A 19679-nucleotide genomic window follows, 5' to 3' on the forward strand; every position below is an offset into this window, starting at 1 on the left:
ACAATCACCTGTGACAAAGGTTGTGGCCAATACTTGGAAAATCCTTAATATAAGTGTTATAATGCAAGGATTTTGTGGGTCCGTTAGCAGCTTTCCACCTGTCAACATTAGCAAGATTATGTATCTGGAGTTCTCTACGGCTACGGTTAAAGTGGCGAGGAAAATGGTGTTTTTCCCGTACAGAGCAAAGTAGACGACGACATATAACCTTTGGTGACGACCCGCATGGGCAGCCTCGCAACCGTAGCCGTAGAATATCTCTGATACATAATCTCGCTATTGATATTAGAGAAAAGGAATTTCTGCCACAATTTTTAGTCACAGATTGTACTAATCCTACCCGACCTATAAGCAGAATTCATATAAGGAGGAGAAAAAAATAAAGAATTTGTCGTTTGTAAAAAGTTTTCAAAAAATAACGGTTCTAAAGGGTACAAAGAAAAATCCTACCAGCTATCCTACTTTATAAATATACTATGCTTGTTGTTAAAAATATCGTTTTTATAGTGGTTACAACATAAAGGTCGCTCTCTCGTGAACACAGTCAAAAATAAAGGGGGGTTTTGTGACATTTCTACCTTCTCTCATATCTGATACCATATCTGGTGGAATTTTGAGGTTACCATATCAAAACTTTGAAGAACTCAAGTATAGAAATTTCTCGTTGTTTTAGAAGAAACACGAATTTAAGAGGTTACTTCAATCCTGAGTAATACTTAGAAATATGATGTGGTTAAAGTGAGGTTACCCAAATGAGGTTACCTCATTCTAAAGCTTATAAATCAATACCTACTGAAGCAAAATTGCTCAAAATTTAAATATGCCTCAAGTAGGCCTCATTCTAAGCAAAAACCTAATTGGATTTCTATAAAGCTGTATTTTTTGGGGCTAAATCGAGGTTTACCAATTCACAATTTTCATAAACCCCTTTATCATCTAATTGGCTTCAAAAAAAGTGGATATTTTGTTGGCAATTGGTTTGATAAAGGTAATAGAAGCTAAATTCATCATGAAAATTATGACTGATAAACAAAAAGGTTGTATATTTAAGGTTTACTCTTGTAGAAAAGCACCATTTTCACTGTAATCCTGTGTTAAGCTAAAGCTAATAAGGCTATTAATCAAAGATCAATAATATTTGTTTTGCATGACTATAACTAAACCATAAAACTACAATCACATCTCAAGATGGATTATTAGTAGAAGAAATCAGAATCTTTAAAATTCAAATTTTGATGGGTTTTTGAGGTTACTACAATCCACCGAAAAGTAACCTCAAAAATCACACCAAATCTTCAATATTTTTCGCACTTTTTTTGACCAAGTGTTGCCATGTCAGTATAGAGTATGCTCTCAAGTTTTTAGAGGTTAAAATAGTTTTTACTAAAAGATGTGGTGTTTCAAAGGTTACCCTCTAAAAATGATGGTAACCTCAAAAATACCCCATAAAATCTTCCGAAAAATTTATGACAATACCGTGCTAAGACATCGACCCTGGGTGTAAAATTTCAAAGCCTAAAAATGATTATTTATGATTTTATTCTAAATTTACCAAAAAGAGCAATTTTTTGACTTTATAAAAATGTCACACAATTTTTGACTGTGTTCTCGTCTAAATAAAGGTAAATAAATATCTTGTCTTTTTTAGAACAATATGTACAACAGAAAATGTTTGGTGTCCGAAAAATAAAATACAACACAAGTTTGTCCGAGAAAAAGTTTCCCAGTTGAAAATGGTGTAAATGCCTTCTCGAAAAGGAAGACAATGTATGTATCAAAGTTCCATGATCGACCGGATTTCGAAAATATGGTAACTAAGATTTCATTATAGTGAATGGTGTATCAGATGTCAATACCAACATAATAAATACGTCATAAATTCAATCCAATTGATTCTATTCGATTCCAAGTTGATGTGAGAAAAACGTGCAAGGGATTAGGAAGGGGTTTCAGTAAGGCGGGAGGGTGTGGGTAAAGGGAGTATCAAAGCATCCATGTATTGCTTGAGAATCATTAGAAATGAATAAGAACTAAAGGGCAGTGTGGTTGACAAATTCAAAAGTTCGAGCCAGTAAATTATGTTTCAATATTGCACGTATTCATGATATTCATGACGTAATGTTTTCTACAGAAATACCCCAGTTTTAGCCAGTAGCGGCAAATCTAAACTAGACAAAAGTTGTATAAAATTTGCCACTACTGGCAAAAACCGGGGTCTTTCCGTAGAAAACATTACGTCATGAATATCATGAATTATCATATTACGACATTGGTAGGTGCAGTCTGTCTGTAAATATCCGTTGAAGGGGGCGGGACAATCGGATAGATGAAAACGTTCATCTAGCATGTCAAACAAAACAAAATCTTTGGTCATTTACATCAATGTAAGGAGAGTTTCTCAAATAAAAACAGAAGAATTTCTAAAAATCATCATCGTCAGAAATGGCGGCTTCTTGAGGTTGAACGGCAACGCTTTTCTCATCTTTCGGCTTCCGTGACAATTTCCTCTCTTTCAAAGCTTTCTCCCAAGCTACTATTTCTTTTCCATCCTCAATGCTTTCAGTCGATTGGTCTAAAGTGACGTCACCTTCACTTTTAGTTTCCAGATCTTCTTCAGTCGCTGAAATCGAGGATTCCTTCGGGAGCAAAAATAAGTGTATCACTGAGAATAGGTCTATGTGAAGCTACTAAAGTTTGTGTTGTGATCTACTAATGGTAGCACTACTCAATGGCAATACTTTTCGAGAAATACTTGTGATATAACGCCTTTGAACTTAGGTGAAGTTTTCACAATTCAATGGCTTCTTTGTGCGTATCACTTTAAAAAAAAACTCCGGTCAAAGATGGCGGATATAGCTTAGTCGAGTGTTTATAAAAGTCAGTGGTCAAGAGTCCCCAGTCGCGTTCCAATCAAAGAGAATATGCTATTGTATAGTTTCTACCTCAGAAAAAAATGACAGAATTTCTTACATCAAGGTTCAGCAGATTTGAAATATCATCAGTCAAATCAGTAACACTGGTCGTTGTATCATCAAGGTTGACAATTTTGGACACGTCTGCTGTACCATCTTGAGTGACGTCATCTGGTGAGGATAGCTGTGATTCTACAACTTCCATTTTCTCTTCAAAGAACTTACTAGTGAGAATGTCTTGTGCTGTGAGTACAGTATCGGATGGATTGAAAACTCGAGACAAGATTTCTTTCAATGATTCGTCCTGTAGGAATAAAGGAGAATGAAGGATATGCGAAGCACATTCCCGGAGGGGGAGATTTGAGTAAACTTTGGCGAAAAATCGACTCTTATGGTCTTTTTTCTTCAAACTTCTTGTCGATTTTAAGGCATATTTATCAAAAAATTTCAAAAAAACTTCGCAGCACTTTCTCTCATTTCAACCCTTACAGTGCACTTTGGGAAGCATTTTAGATCACATTAGATCGCTTACAACGCCCCGCCTCCCGGAAACACATTTCGATCAAAAATTAATAAAATTCTGCTTTAATTTAATTAACTCTCTAATTAGATCTTCAAACGACCTAGAATTATTCTCGAAATTTAGAATCTTAGGGGACTTAAAGGATTTCAGTTCGAATTACAGAAAAATTACTCGAATTGTAAAATTCGTTTCAGAGGGATTTGATCATGGTCTCGGTTTCATATCATGTTCTCTTTATTTTCCATTCAGTAATTCTTATTTTCTTCTAAAAATGACTGAGTTACGATAGACATTTATAAAGATAGACCGAATGGATTACCATAAAAAACAAGTAGTACTCGATCAAATCAAACAAATAAACAAAAAAATAAATAGAATTTCATGTTTCCATGGAAAAATACCTTTACAAAGTTTTCTACATCACAGTGGATAACATCAGTAAATGAGCAGTCACGGTGAAACGCCTGAAAAACAATATGTTTGAAGAAGCAATGATAAAAATAATGGAAATAGAGCTTTCTCAAAACAATTTAATAGAAAGAGAAACGCGAAGTACGGTTTGTTAGGTTAGGCACCAATTCGTGTTTGAGCTGGTTTGAGACATTTTTCAACCATCTTGTCGTCTCTGCAGAGGAGCGTAGAACTATTTTTAGCATTCAAATCCCAACACACTGAAATATCTTCCAATCGCCCCTGGTAGGCGGGACGGTCGTGAGTAATTTAAACTACATGAGTTATTATAAACTTTATGAAAGTTACCTTGAACATCAAAGCAGCCAAGCATACGAGATCAATGCGTGATTGTGATAAATTGATGAAAACATCCAACTTTGGATAATTCTCAACATCATCCAAGTTCAAACTTTGCACGGCTGTCTTGTCCTACAAAAAGTAGCAAAAAAGATTTCAAGCAACTGTTGATCTCAAGTTTCTCTCGAACATTCCAAACATTGAAGTTGACTATAAAACAATTAGCAACCAGGAACTCGTATTATTCAAATTATCATTGGGCTTTTCCAGAAATAGTCCGTGTCCCCCTGTTGAGGATATCGGATATCCAGGGGATTAACGATTTTTGTTCAAAAGTAGATATCCAGGTGGTTTAATATCTATAAGGGAGCTGATATCCAGGGGGTAAAGTGTCTTTTCAAGTAAAAAATACGATATCCAGTGGTAGGCATCTTTATAAGAGAGGATATCCAGGGGGTTGAGCATACTTTTAAAGAGTGGATATCCAGGGGCTCTTTACTAATAAAGGGGTTCAATACTTCGAAAAATCAATATCCTCAACAGTGGTGGTAAATTTTTTCTGGAAAAGCCCATTTCAGAAAACATATATTTTACTAGTACAGCACGGACACCCCTAAAATATTTTTTTTTAATAAAAAAAAGCGACATCCATGTTTTCGTAAAATACACTGCAAAAAAATTGCGAGCACGAGTCATGACAAATTAAGGTTCGTAATGGTAAAAATTTCATGATAATTGTTTTACAAATTTTAAATTGAAAGTCCCAATTTTCCATGATAAACTGTTCAGCAGCCGTTTACCTTCTTGATCAGGAAATTTGATTCAGCGAAGAGAGCTCTGTAGGGACCATCTTCATTGTATTTGGTAACTAACACATTCTCTGGTTTGATTCCACAGTGAGGCTTTGCTGTAGATACCAGGGAAGCGAAACAATCCTTGAACAACCCTTTCAATACCTAACATAACATGAAAAGTAGTTGAGATCTGACAAGGGAATCATGCGTCAGAGATTTGGTGATTCAGACAAAATTAGAGAAAACTTTCGGATATAATTGATGGAAAAATCCCTTTTTAAATCCTCAAAACCTTTTTTTATCTATATTATAAAACCTTAACCTTTCGATCAAAGCTTCACATAAAAGGATGGAGAAACGTAATGAAAGATAAAAAGACGAGAATAGATTTTTATGATCACTTTACTTACTTCCTGTTTTCCAGACGAAAGCCATCTTACTTAAGAAACAAAGAGCACTGACGGCCAATCTTGTGTACCTTAGGTTCAGGGTTGGTTATAAAAAAACCCTTATTCTCGATAAAGTAAACTTACTTAAGAAACAAAGAGCACTGACGGTCAATCTTGTGTACCTTAGGTTCAGGGTTGGTTATAAAAAAACCCTTATTCTCGATAAAGTAAACTTACTTAAGAAACAAAGAGCACTGACGGTCAATCTTGTGTACCTTAGGTTCAGGGTTGGTTATAAAAAAACCCTTATTCTCGATAAAGTAAACTTACTTAAGAAACAAAGAGCACTGTCGGTCAATCTTGTGTACCTTAGGTTCAGGGTTGGTTATAAAAAACCCCTTATTCTCGATAAAGTAAACTCACTTAAGAAACAAAGAGCACTGACGGTCAATCTTGTGTACCTTAGGTTCAGGGTTGGTTATAAAAAAAACCCTTATTCTCGATAAAGTAAACTTACTTAAGAAACAAAGAGCACTGACGGTCAATCTTGTGTACCTTAGGTTCAGGGTTGGTTATAAAAAAACCCTTATTCTCGATAAAGTAAACTCGCTTTTGAAACAAAGAGCACTGACAGTCGATCTGACGTATCTTAGGTTCAGGGTTCGTTATAAAAAACCCTTATTCTCGATAAAGTAAACTTACTTAGGAAACAAAGAGCACTGACAGTCGATCTGACGTACCTTAGGTTCAGGGTTGGATTTCTCAATGAACTCCAACATATTTCCTTCCGTCGCGTAATCCTGATGGTAATACAACTTTCTTTCAGACTGAAACAATAAATGTGAAAGTTATTCTAACAGAGTGCTGAAAACTTTGAACAACAACATTAAAATATCTTTGCAAGGGATAAAACGTGCTAGGATAAGGCACCAAAGAGCTAATCTTAAGAAAGCCATTGGTTTATGAGGAGAGGGTATTGACCTCAATCATAATTTTGTATGCTCGAGAGCTACTAAATTGAAACAATGTAATGTCGAAACGGTCAACTTTTCTAAGGGCAAAGTTCTCTTTCAGTTACGTCATCATGGTTATGTATGAAGCCGGACAGAATCTGAAATACCGGTCTACTCTAGGGGCTGAGTTAGGTCCCGTATGCGCATCGGCGTATAGTCATTTTTTCTTTTGATCATGAAAGTATAGTCCTTGAAGAGTCAGAAAACGTGTGTTGCGTTATTTGGATCAGGCTCAAATTTCCATAATGGCGGATTTTAGATTTCAACCCTTTTTAGCCCTCTTGCTTGAAAAGAAATTTTTTTTAACTTTAAACATAGTCATATTATATACCAATCGATCACAAATTTTATGCTGATTAAGAAAAAGGTCAGAATCATGGTCTGAAAATTTTGTTATCTGGAGATATGAAGCACTTTCGATTTCGATTTTTTGAAATGACTACTTTTGGTTCCAGATTTGCGTGGCTTTAACATTTGACTGGCTTACTTAATTTACTTGAAATTTTCGGAGGGTCTTGCCTAACGTTTAAATAATAAAATTCAGGAAAATTGTTTTTTCTACATGAATTTCGAAATCCATAATGGCGGATTCAAAATTTTCTTTCGTCACATGGGCTCTTAGGCTCTGCTAGCTTAAGAAAAATATTTTTTGAGCTTAAAACCCTGCATATTATACACCAATCGATCAGAAATTTTATGTTGATTAAGAAAAAGGTCAGAACCATGGTCTGAAAATCTTTCTATCTCGAGCTATGAAGTACTTTCGTTTTCAAAACTTAGAAAACATAAGTACTTCGTATCTCTTGATAACGAAATTTTCAGACCATAGTTCTGACCTTTTTCTTAATCAGTATAAAATTTCTGATCGATTGGTATATAATATGCAGGGTTTTAAGCTATTTAAGCTTTTTAATTATTATTTGAACGGTAGTCAAGACCCTCCGAAAATTTCAAGTAAATTAAGTAAGCCAATCAAATGTTAAAGCCACGCAAATCTGGAACCAAAAGTAGTCATTTCAAAAAATCGAAATCGAAAATGCTTCATATCTCCAGATAATAAAATTATCAGACCATGATTCTGACCTTTTTCTTAATCAGCATAAAATTTGTGATCGATTGGTATATAATATGTCTATGTTTAAAGTCAAAAAAAAATTTCTTTTCAAGCAAGAGGGCTAAAAAGGGTTGAAATCTAAAATCCGCCATTATGAAAATTTGAGCCTGATCCAAATAACGCCACACACGTTTTCTGACTCTTTAAGGACTATACTTTCATGATCAAAAGAAAAAATGACTATACGCCGATGCGCATACGGGACTTAACTCAGCCCCTAGAGTAGTCGGACATTGACCAAGCCAGATTGTTTCTTGTCCGACCCAAAAAAGCCCAATTTTTGATCTGGTATAAAAATTTATTTACTTTGTCTGTGAAAATACAATGAACACGAGTGGTATTCATTCGCTGATCTTTGGAAAACTCAACAATGCGATCAACAATCATCTTCAATTGTTGGCTGTCCTTTGTGCTGAGGGATAATTCCTAAAAACAAAGAGTGGTAAAAAGAGCTACAGTTGAGGACGTTCTACTATTCGATAGGCTCCCTTATTCGATGATATTGAAAGTTCCTGTCAACAAGAAACTCTCATAAACGATGCTACCTTATTTGATATGCTCCCTTATTCGATGAAAATCAGATTCCCCTTGAAAATCGAATTAGAGAGCGTCAACTGTATACTTTTTTCAGTGTGTTCGGAAAAAAAAGCGGACCAGATTAAAGTTAAAATCCTCGAAGCTTATTATTTCACACGAGCTTTAGAACTTATTTCCCTATAGGGAATTTCTTTGTTTAACCAATAGGTATTCAATTTGAAATGTAAATTTGTACGGGCTTTAGAAAAAGAAATCGATTAATAAGGTCATAAAACATAAAAATCCATATACATCTACTACGGTCTGCTTTTTCCGGACACACTTCTATATCAAATTTCATCCCTTTAAATCAGAAAATAATTTATCCACTTTCGTAACCGAAATATAATTTATGTAGTTTTCAAACGGCAGCAGTTTCAAAGGTTTAAAAAAAGAAGTCATTGGCCCAGTTCAACCCGTTGAATAAATTTATAAACAAGATTACTTTAATAACGCATGGTTTTCCGTTGAAATCACATTGGTAAGCGATTTGTTTCGGTTTGCTTTTGAGAGTTTTGGAGTTTGAACCCAAGTAGTGATCAATAGTTCTGCTTCGTTGCCAAAGGTTATTGCTTTCCTAAAATATGAGGAAAACGTAGCTTGGAACTAGCATCAGAACAAAATAACCGCCATATGATTTAGGTTAAAGAAGATAAGAGCCAATACACCCTTTAACACCCTTTAACACCCTTTACTATCCTTTTTCGGGTTTCTGCTGCTTAGCGCAAAACCTAATTGGCTGGTCATTATTGCCGAGTAGATAAAAGATTATTTCATTCCTTTCGCAAAAAACCAAGCGGGAGGATGCTTGGAGATATGTATAAGTTTTCAATTCCGATAAAAAGGTCATGTTTATAACATTTCTGATATTTCTGAAATTTGTGTTTATCATTTTCAAATACAGCACCAGAATGTAAAACTTACAATGAATTCGTCCAAAGCCAATTCCGGATGCAATTTGTTTATTTCTGGAAAGTTTCCTTCGCATGCATCAGCCAATTTAACCTGATAAAAAGAAGAGGAAAGAAAAATTTTACATGGTGGCCACAGAATTATTTTTTTCAAATTCCAGGACTTTCAAGGACTTTCAAGGACAAATTTCGATTTTTTCCAGGACTTTAGATCATCAAATTCCAGGATATTTCAGGACAAAATAGCATTAAACAGAAAAAAATCAAGGATTTTCCAGGATAAACAAGCAACATGCTGAATGGACCTACCTAATGATTAACATCAGATGAAAATAAGAAAAAAGTGACAATAATTGTACAAAAATTCAGAATGGAAAAATAAAGCTTGTGTGTTGAATAATGTAAAATGGTAAAAAGGAATATCCCCAAATACGAAAATCACTTAGACCATTCAGGCCCAAAAAAACTTTTAAGCTGTTTTTGGCCCAAATTTGCCCAAAATAATTTTCCTTAAAAATCTGGCTCCGTCACATTTTGGGCATTGCCATTTTGCATCATTGTGCAAAAAATCAGAAAAAAATTATGAGTCAACATTGAGAAAAGCTATATTTTCTTATTTGGTTAAAGGGAATTTCCCCAAAATACGAAAATCCGTCTTTTAAGGCGAATAAGAATTTCCCGGGAAAAACCACTTCAGTCATTCTTTAGAGAATCTTGCCCTCCATCTTTGTACAAAAAATCAGAAAAAAGTAATAACAGGATTTTGCACAAAGTCCAAAAAACCCTATTTTATGCAGTTTTTGGCCCAAATTTGCCCAAATATATTTTTTTTCGAAAATCTGGCTCCGTCACATTTTAGGCATTGCCATTTTGCATCATTGTGCAAAAAATCAGAAAAAAATAACGAGTCAACATTGTTAGAAGCTATATTTTCTTATTTGGTTAAAGGGAATTTCCCCAAAAATACGAAAATCCGTTTTTTAAAGCGAATAAGAATTTTCCGGGAAAAACCACTTCAGCCATTCTTTAGAGAATCTTGCCCTCCATCTTTGTACAAAAAATCAGAAAAAGGTAATGACAGGATTTTGCACAAAGTCCAAAAAACCCTATTTTTAGGTAGTTTTTGGCCCAAATTTGCCCAAATAAATTTTTTCTCAAAAATCGGGCTCCGTCACGTTCTAGGCATTGCCATTTCGCATCATTGTGCAAAAAATCAGAAAAAACTAATGAGCCAATCCTGAGAAAAGCTGGTAACAGACGGACGAACGAACGAACGAACGAACGGACGAACGGACATGAGTTAATTTATAGAACCTCCACCGGGGCACCCGGAGGTAGGTCCAAAAAATAAAATATTACTATCTCAGCAAGGAAAATAGATTATAACGACAGATACATAGTCAAGATTTTTCCAATTTTAGAATGCGAAACGAAAAAGTCGATTGAAAAAAAAATATATTCAAAGAATTTAGAATATCCAGGACATTCCAGGACATTTTGAAAAATTACAAGAAATCCCAGGAGTTTCAAGGACTTTCCAGGAGAAAACATTAATTCCAGGATATTCCAGGAATTTCCAGGAGCGTGGCCACCATGAAAAATCAGGATATATAGAGAATGTTTAAAGAAAAGGCTTCTTGGGGGGTCGGCTTTAACAGGGCCATGACCTTCAGAGTGAATGCGTGCCATGTGCAGAATATTCTGATACTTAGAGTTTACCAATATAGTAATTGATTGAATGATTTTCTGAGAGAATATCTTAAATATATTTGCCAGTTTTGAGATTTTTATAACATCTAAAAAAAATCTAAATCTAGTAGATGTCTATAATCGTAAATTTGGTATATGTTGCTAAAGATTATATCAAGAGTCAAAAGTTTCAGCGTTAAAATTTTTCTATAATGCAGTTTAATGCGCTATTGGCAAAAGAATGCCAGAGTGGTGGAAAAGACTCTTGTGAAAATTCTGTTAAAAGTATGTGTATGTGTAAATTACCATTTCTCTGTGCTCTATAATGAACTGTTTATGAAGGTCTTGACGGATGTTACCCAGCTCTTTCTCAATCTAAAATAATACCAAATAATCAGTTCATCAGGGAGGGGGGAGAATTTGTGGAAGTATTTGGTCACTCCTTCTTTTCCCCAAAATTTCCTTCCGGATAAAACTGTATACTTTTGGTGAATGTATAATTATGGACTTAAAGGGATAATCAGATAGTTTGAGATATCTGGCATGTGGATTCCTTCGATTGTCCTGAGCAAAATCTCAAAATATTTTTGACTAAATATTTTCCAAAGTCAAGATATTTAAAAAGTTAAAAGTTTTTTACAATAGAATTTCAACGTAAGAACCGTGTGAGAACCCATTTTCAGAAATTTTAGATTGTGATATCTCGACTTTAGAACATAGTTAGACAAAAATACTTGCCGATTTTACTCTAAACCAGGGAGGGTTTCTTCAGGCAAAAAAATCTTAGACCATCTGATTATCCCTTTAACACAGCTTCGTTCCCCCGTCAGTTTCTAAAAGTTTGTGTTTTTAGGGGAAGGGTTAACATATAAAAACTGTGAAAATTCAGGGAAGAGTATGCTAAACACACAGATGATTACATTTCAAATCCAAGAAAATACATTATAAGAACCAACCAACTCACCTCATCGACTTCTGAGTCATCAACATCGTCAGAATCCTGTGATAGAGAAAAACAAGAAAATTGTGAGTAAAATCAATAAATATGTGATTTCTGTTCCGTTCAGCTATATTCAATCGGGAGATTTGGGTAGCAGAGCATCATGCATTTCATCCTTATTGGGACTCGTCAGCACGTACTGCACCCTGGCTTGCCTGATCGATTTGGCTAGCATATCTAATGCACTGGATTCATTTCCCCTTTCCACCCCACAAAAAATGGATCAATTAGCGAAGTCTCAAGCGTTGGAACACGTTTATCCTTGAGACCTTTAAACTATTTATTTCTGAAGCGAATTTATAACCTTCCCTTCGTTAAGAAGAGCACGATCCATAAAATTTATGTGGTGGTCAGTGGTGAAACCACTGTTAGCTATCAATCGTAAAAGACTTGCATGGAATTAAGACTGAAATGACAATTTTGAGCGCAAAACTACAAAACAATCGCGTAGAAATCATACTTAGTGGTCTAAGAACTTTCATGGAAGATGGCATTTTGATGGGACCAAAAGTTATTAAAATCGATTAATTAATTTACAATAATATTTATTTACAAAGTTTCAGTGCTACTGTAGCATACTTTTATTTTTATTTTAGTATCTATCTTCAATTTACATAAGGGTACTCTTGTGTTTCTTAGATTTTCTACAGACCCTCAAAGAGAATAATTACTTTTTGGCTATATAAAGGAATGTTGACTTTTTTGGTCTTAGGTGTGTAATGAAAACTAACGAAAATTTACGCAGATGAAAAAATATAATTAATAAATACCATACAAAAGTGACGCCAAATTTCGAAAACCTTTGAACAACCTGTGCTAATAATTTGTATATTGACCTGATGGTTACTTATAGGGGGCGTTTAAAAGTAATACTCAACCCCCTGAACCAGCGACCATATGATAGTTATCAACCCCCGTGCTAAGAATCTCAAAAATTAAAAAAGATTGGAAAGCAACGTTGCCCTCCCAAAGGAGAACGATAACCCCGTTTGAAAATCTCAAAATATACGACGTGTCAAAACCACGCCTTGATTTGGGACAAGAAGGCTTCATCATCATCATCCTTCGACCGTTAGGTCGGAAATACCGAGTATCTCTCTTTCCACAGCTCACGGTCTGACATAACTGTTTTCAGTTCTTCTAACTCGAGCCCTGTTTCCCGCCTCAAATTGTCGAGGAAAGTTCGCTTCCTTGAGCGTCTAGGACCAGTAGGGCACCACAATAAGATATCTGAAATGATTTCAGATTTTGCTCTGAAACAATGGCCGGAGAAAGTTAGCCTCCTGGAAAAAAGAACAGAAGAGATTCTAGGGAGACCTTGGTAGATTTGGGCGAGGTTGGGATGATCTCTCCAATCAAGATTTTGAACCCTTTTTAGGAGATTGGTATAACACCCATCAAGACTTTTCTCCATAGATTTTGTCATGGTCCAGGTTTCAGAACCATAAAGAAGAATGGGCTCCACAAGACACTTGAAAATTTTCAGCTTGAGGTTATTGTCAAGATCACATTGCCAGATTTTGTTGAGCTTATTACAAGCTTTCCACGCAAGTGCTTTCCTGGTTTTAAAGTCGCTATCAGAACTGTTGATAAGAGAGCCTAAGTAGTTGAAATCGATTACTTTTTTAATGTCAACACCTTTCAAAGAAAATAAAGGGAGAAAGTTTTCAGAGGAGCAAAGATATTCTGTTTTTTTCTCGTTACAGTAAAGACCGACCTGACTTGCTGCAGTTTCTAAAGAATGGAGTAGAATTTCGAGATTTTGAATACTTTCTGCAACAAGTGCGAGGTCATCAGCAAAATCCAGATCAGTCACAAACAAGCCAGGGTCACGTGTGCCCTGGGGCGTTTTAATTTGAATTCCCTTTTTGTTAAAAGTATCAACAGAAATTCTTAAAACATAATCCAAAACAACTATAAAAAGAAAAGGAGCAAGAGTGTCTCCTTGAAGAACTCCTGCTTGAATATTAAAAATATCTGTATCCCCATCAGGTGATACAACCTTTGCTTTGGAAGAAGTATACAATGCTTGAATAGCATTTATAATTTTCTCAGGGATACCATAGAGACCTAGAATTTGAAACATTTTTTCTCGACTGATCGAGTCGAAGGCCTTTTTGAAATCAACAAAACATATAAAAGCATCTTTATTGAGTTTCCTCATTTCTTCCAGAATTCGTCTGATAGATAAAATTTGAGAGAGTGTGCTCCTGCCCTTCCGGAAACCGTTTTGGTTTCTCCTAAGGAGGGGGTCAAGAATAGGAACAATACGGTTAAATAAAAGTTTGTTATAAATTTTGCGGCAATTGGCATCAAGGTGATACCTCTGTAGTTTGAGGCTAAGGTCAGATCACCTTTTTTGGGAACTGGAATGATACCCCCTGTTAACCATGCAGAAGGTGGCACAAAATCGTTAAATGTATGGTTACAAAACTCTAGAAGGAGGTCAAGAAAAATAGGGTCTTTCCATAAAACTGTGGGTATATTGTCTAGACCGGAAGATTTATTGATAGAAAATGATTTTAAAGCTATTTTAAGTTCATCTTTAGTAAAAGACTCTGTTGAAATGTGTAAGAGATCAAAAACTTGGTTCAGAGGAAGTTGGTCAGGTCCGAGAAGTGGGGGATTTCCAAGCAGTGACTTGAAATGAGCAAGCCAATTCTCTTTTCTTTTCTCTGGAGATCCTCCTTTGAGCTGGATCGATGGATGATCCTTGCGCCCTGACAGTTCATTGATTGTCTTCCAAGCAGCTGAGTGTTGATTGGAAAAATGAAGATGTGAAATAGAGTCAATTTTACCTTGAATAAAAGATGCTTCAGCTGTTAAATAAGCTTCATCTAAATATTTTTGGGCGTCAGCAAGGCGTTTTGAGGTTCTTCTGGTTGCGCGAGATAGGTGCCTTGCTTTGACTTTATCGTATTCATTGCGTGCTGCGATGACAAGATCATTTTCAGACAGATGTGTTCTTTTGGTTTTAACTTTTTTGGGCAAAAGAGAGAGACAGACATGTTCATTTGCGTCTACCAAAGTTTGGTATTTCTCTTCAATATTGTGATCGGGACGAGAGAGGAGGTCAAATCTATTTTTCACTTCAACCGCATAAATAGAGCGAAGATTAGAACTTGTATAAACTTGTTGCCAATCAATAGATTTCAGAGGGTTGGGTTTGCACTTTTTAGAAGATCTCAAACTTAGACAAATGTGTGCAGAAACGACTCTGTGGTCTGAGCCAACAGAAGAAAAAGAAAAATATGACTGAGCATTTCTGACACTGTTTTTCCATTTATTTCGGACAAGGACATAGTCTATTTGGGATTTAGTTCTAGAGGGATGTTGGAAAGTCCAAAGCTTATTAGTATTTTTCATAAAAAGTGTATTTGTAGCAACAAGCTGATGTTGTAACATAAAATCAAAGAGTTTATTACCATTTCTATTTGTCGATTTATGGTATGAAAATTTTACATTATCATTCCCTAACTGGGCATTAAAGTCGCCAGCTAATATAAGAAAGTTATGCGCAGGAATAGAAAGGATAGTTTGAGAAAGGATGGAATAGAAACCATCGACATCAACCTGTTCAGAGACATTAGTTGGACTGTAACAAGCTACAAAGGTTGTTTTAGGGTTGCTATTAAATTCGGCAACAATAATTCGATTTGAAATTTTACGGAGAGATAAAAGATTTTCTGCTGCTCTAGAAGAGAGTAGCATACCAATACCCCCGATTGTTGTTCCCTGGGAATTTTTCCATGCTGAGGCGGTTACAAGCTTGTTTTTACCAAGATTTGAGTGGAGGAATTCAATGTCTTTGTGTAGAAATCTATGCTCTTGAATACTGAGCACATCGATTTGGAATTTGGAAAAACACGAAAGAAGCTCTTGTTTTCTACTAACAAGAGATAGAGAGCGCACGTTGAAAGTGCTAAAAATGGCTGGATGTTTGCAAACTAGTAGTCTTTGTGTTTTAGGTTTTGTTACAGACTCAATCCTATCACTGTCAACTCTCTCTGGTGAGTTTGGAGAAGACGGTTCATTGGTTTCGCGGGAAACAAGGTTTAAGTTTGAAACTGAGAAAGCAGGGGCTTTAACCCTGGTGCTGTTTAAAGAGTTATTCATGGTATTTCTTTCAAGAAGGCTTAAAAATCTCGATCATTCCAAATTTCAAAATCGAAAACACGTCACTCATAAAAGGACACAGAATATAATCGGGAAAACATCAAAGCACTTCCAGACTGAATAAGAAAACTGACATGGAGTTTGCTAAACTTCAATTTCTCGCTTTCATCTGCCTGCAATGCCGCTTATGCATCAGCAGCTGGCGGGAATGACACAATAAATGTCTTGGTTGACCGATCAATCAAAATCTTCGATTGATTAAATTAAAGTACAGATCGTTAGCACTTATAATGAAGATTTATGGACTATGTGTTCCGTGCAAGTCGATCCCAAATAGTGAACACTATGATTGTACGTTTGCTGAGCCCTTGAGGGATTGTCTCCAATTTCAACAGGCCGGCTACAAAATAAATGGGATCTACCGTCTGAAAGGTCCTGGATTCAACAGACCGCATGTTTTTTTGCGAACAAACTACTCAAGAGGGCGGCTGGACTACTTTCTTACGAAGACAGCAGATGGATCCACAGACTTCAAACAAAACTGGAAGACATACAAAAGCGGCTTCGGAGAGTTAACCAAAGAATTCTGGCTTGGTAATGAAATAGTTCATGGTTTGACTGAACCGTCAGTGGCTCCAAAGAAATCAGAGTTGTTGATCAACATGCGAATCAAAGGACGAACGCGACCCACTTATGCCAAATATGATACCTTTGAAATTGGGGATGAGATGAACAAATACGTTTTGAAAATTGGTGGTGTATCTGGCAACGCATCTCATTTGAGTGGAAGCGCCTCATTTATAGGCAGACATAACAACAATATGCAATTCTCAACGTACGACAAGGATAATGACAACAGGGGCGACCATTGTTCATTGGATTTCAACGGGGGAGTTGGATGGTGGTTCAACAACTGCTGTCGTACACTTTTGACGGGAAATATAATACCAGTGTGTTTTGGAACTACAAAAATGGCATCGTTGCAGACTTTGCAGAGATGAAGTTCAGAAAAAAGATTTGATGATTTTTTTCAACGTAAGTTTATAGACTTTTTCAAAGCTACATTACTCTCAACACAATCAATAGTGCTTATTATGATCAATGCTATATTTTTACCCTTGAAGTTAAAACAGGTAGAAAGTTCCACTCTTTTTCTAAGACTTTTCACAGTTACTAGAAAGTAGAATTACTCATAATTTGAAAAACTAGAATACGATTGAAAATTATTCATCAAATTTTTTTTTATAGGGGACGAACGAACAACCATCCTCGAAAACAATCTACACTTGATGTTTATGGAGAATTTATGTTAGAAAAGAGTTCCCACAAGCTGAAATAAAGATTTTAAAAACTATTTTCTAGATATTAACTTTGAATTTCATTACCCAGTCTAGTTGAAAAATTATAGGCCAAAAATGAAAGGACCTGATCTAGAAATGGTGAAAATGTCTTTGTGCAACATTGTTTCTTTGAGAAACGCGAGGATGAATCAACGTTTGTGAAACTCCAAATTGCCACATCTCTCGAAAGCTCTCAAAGATTGAACAGAAGACATTTCAGTCTTATAGGCGCGGCCTATTTCTTAACATAACTCAGGTCAAAGTAAAGCCTAAACAAGCTACATGCTGAATGGACCTACCTAAAGGCTATAGCGTAATAAATAAATAGAAAGATATGGCAACAATAGTCAGACAAACTAAAAATCAGAAAAAATATACCAAGCCAATCGCGAGAAATACTCATTTCCCCTAAAATCTACTGAAGGGTATTTCCCCAAATAAGAAAGTCCGAATTTTACAGTAAAAAAAAAATTTCCGGAAAAAACGACTTGAGCCATTTTTGAGAGCCTTGTCCTCTATCTTTGTGCAAAAAAAATAGAAGAAACTAATGAAGCAGCAATTTTACAAAAAGTCCAGAAAACCCCATTGTTAGACTCTTTTTGGCCCAAATTTGCCCAAAAAATTATATTTTTGAAAATCGCATTTTATCAGGTTTTGAATTACCATTTTATATCACTGTGCAAAAAATCAGAAAGAAAATACCAAGCCAATCGCGACAAATGCTCATTTTCTCTAAAAAAGACTACAGCGAATTTCCCCAAATAAGAAATCCTGATTTTGAGGGCAAAAAAAAAAATTTCCGGAAAAATGACTTGAGCCATATATTAGAGAATCTTGCCTATCTTTGTGTTTTTTATGTTTGTGCAAAAAATCGGAAAAAACTAATGAGCCGATCCCGAGAAAAGCTGTTAACAGGAAAATGGTAAAAGGGAATTTCCCCAAAAAACGAAAATTGGTATTTTTATGACGTAAAAAGAATTTTCTGGGAAAAATCATTTCTGCCACATTTTAGGGTGCCTTGCACTCTATTTTTCTGCCAAAAAAACAACCTATTTTTAGGTAGTTTTTGGCCCAAATCTGCCCAAAAATTTTCTTTTTTTAAATAGAGCTCCGTCAATTTTTAGGCATTGCTATTTTGCATCATTGTGCAAAAAAAGAAAGAAAAAAAAAGGCAATGAGCCGATCCCGAGAAAAGCTTGTAACAGACAAACGGACGGACGGACAACGGTCAAATTAAAGGGCCTCCAAGTAGGTCCAACAATAGAGTCCAGGGCTTTAGGTCTTATCATGAACATATAAACGACTGGACATCCATCTCCTTTGTCCTTTTAAAGAAAACACAGCTAGCTTCGTTGCCGCCTCGTTAAAAGCATAAAATGAAACAATATATTTTGATGATATACCACTTGGGAATACCTTGCTAACAACGTCAAAACTTCGACAAAAGTCTCTGTTGTTCTACTCTTCTCAAGTCTTTTATGTATATCATAACAAAGATAACAGAGGCAAAATTATCGTCAGCTTGTCAAAACTCCAACTAAAATTTCTAAATTTTGACTTAAAAGTGTCTAATAATTTTAGAGAGTGTCACATTCTAATTTCGATATTCTTATTACACAGGCTCTCAACTTTGGCAAGCTATTTTTTTCAAGTCATAAAAAAAATTATTGGAGTGACAAAAGAGATTCAAAAGTATACACGCAGTTGAAATTCTGCATTTCAGAGTTGAAAATGTTGATAAAATATATTACAAACTTGTAAAAAAATTCGAAAATATTTTTTTTGTACATTATGAGTAATGTTCAAGCTCTATCAATCTTTTTACCTAAATAATTCAAAGAAATAAAATTATGTCGGAATATTGTCGGATTTTTCATACCAATTTTGAAATACAAGCGACAACGAAGCTCGCTTCAAAGAGACAATAAAAGATAGATGTCCAGTCGTTTATATGTTCATGGTCTTATTTACTTAGAGCAGAAGTTTTACGTTCGAAACAAAGTAAGACAGACGTAGCCTAGAATCAAAGTATACGTTAAATAACAAACCAACTATAGGCGGGTCCTATTGATGTTTTCGCCTTAGTACTTGAAAAAGGCTTTATCAAGTCTACTGAAAGGTTTAAAATTGTCATACCTCTTCTAGGTCGCTGAGATCAGCCTGCTTGTGGCGGAATTTACTTTTCAATTGTTTGATATGCTTCTTGGCTTTCAATAGTTCGCTCTTGTCTGGTTTGTTCTTCAAGTTTTCTTTGAAGGTGTCCTAAAAAGAGAAATGGTGGAGAAGATTAGTAACTACTTTGCAGTAAAAAGTCAACAATCGAGACGTCTAACAGGGCCCCGAAGATAGGAAACAGTAACTGAATAAGAATTCTTCCTCCTACTCTTGTAGGTACAATGGTAAGCAATAAAAAATTGTTTTTTATAGAGATGTGGATGCAATGGCTTGGGAAATATTTTTCTAGACTTTATTTAGACTCAGACTTTGGGTCTGAAAATAAATAGCCTTAGCGTCTAGGAGCAATCCTTATTCTTAACCTTACCAAAGGTAGA

The 19679-nt window shown here is 35.5% G+C and overlaps 1 protein-coding gene across 1 annotated transcript in view; it reads right to left on the bottom strand.

Annotated features, from left to right (window-relative positions):
* Positions 1-1325: 1325 nt before the first annotated feature.
* LOC136818580 (serine/threonine-protein kinase 31-like) overlaps positions 1326-19679 on the bottom strand; it is a 31078-nt gene continuing 12724 nt past the window's right edge. The window contains exons 18-29 of the mRNA XM_067074908.1: positions 19264-19389; positions 11636-11671; positions 10978-11046; positions 8996-9076; positions 8517-8648; positions 7802-7921; positions 6109-6195; positions 4986-5141; positions 4195-4317; positions 3837-3899; positions 2971-3216; positions 1326-2636 (exon numbers count right to left, since the gene is read on the bottom strand). Coding sequence (XP_066931009.1) covers positions 2421-2636; positions 2971-3216; positions 3837-3899; positions 4195-4317; positions 4986-5141; positions 6109-6195; positions 7802-7921; positions 8517-8648; positions 8996-9076; positions 10978-11046; positions 11636-11671; positions 19264-19389 — 1455 coding nt within the window. The 3' untranslated portion in view covers positions 1326-2420. The remainder of the gene's footprint in view (positions 2637-2970; positions 3217-3836; positions 3900-4194; positions 4318-4985; positions 5142-6108; positions 6196-7801; positions 7922-8516; positions 8649-8995; positions 9077-10977; positions 11047-11635; positions 11672-19263; positions 19390-19679) is intronic.

This window comes from Clytia hemisphaerica, unplaced genomic scaffold (assembly GCF_902728285.1).
Source record: "Clytia hemisphaerica strain Z4C2 unplaced genomic scaffold, Clytia hemisphaerica genome assembly, whole genome shotgun sequence".
Taxonomy (NCBI): Eukaryota; Metazoa; Cnidaria; class Hydrozoa; order Leptothecata; family Clytiidae; genus Clytia; species Clytia hemisphaerica.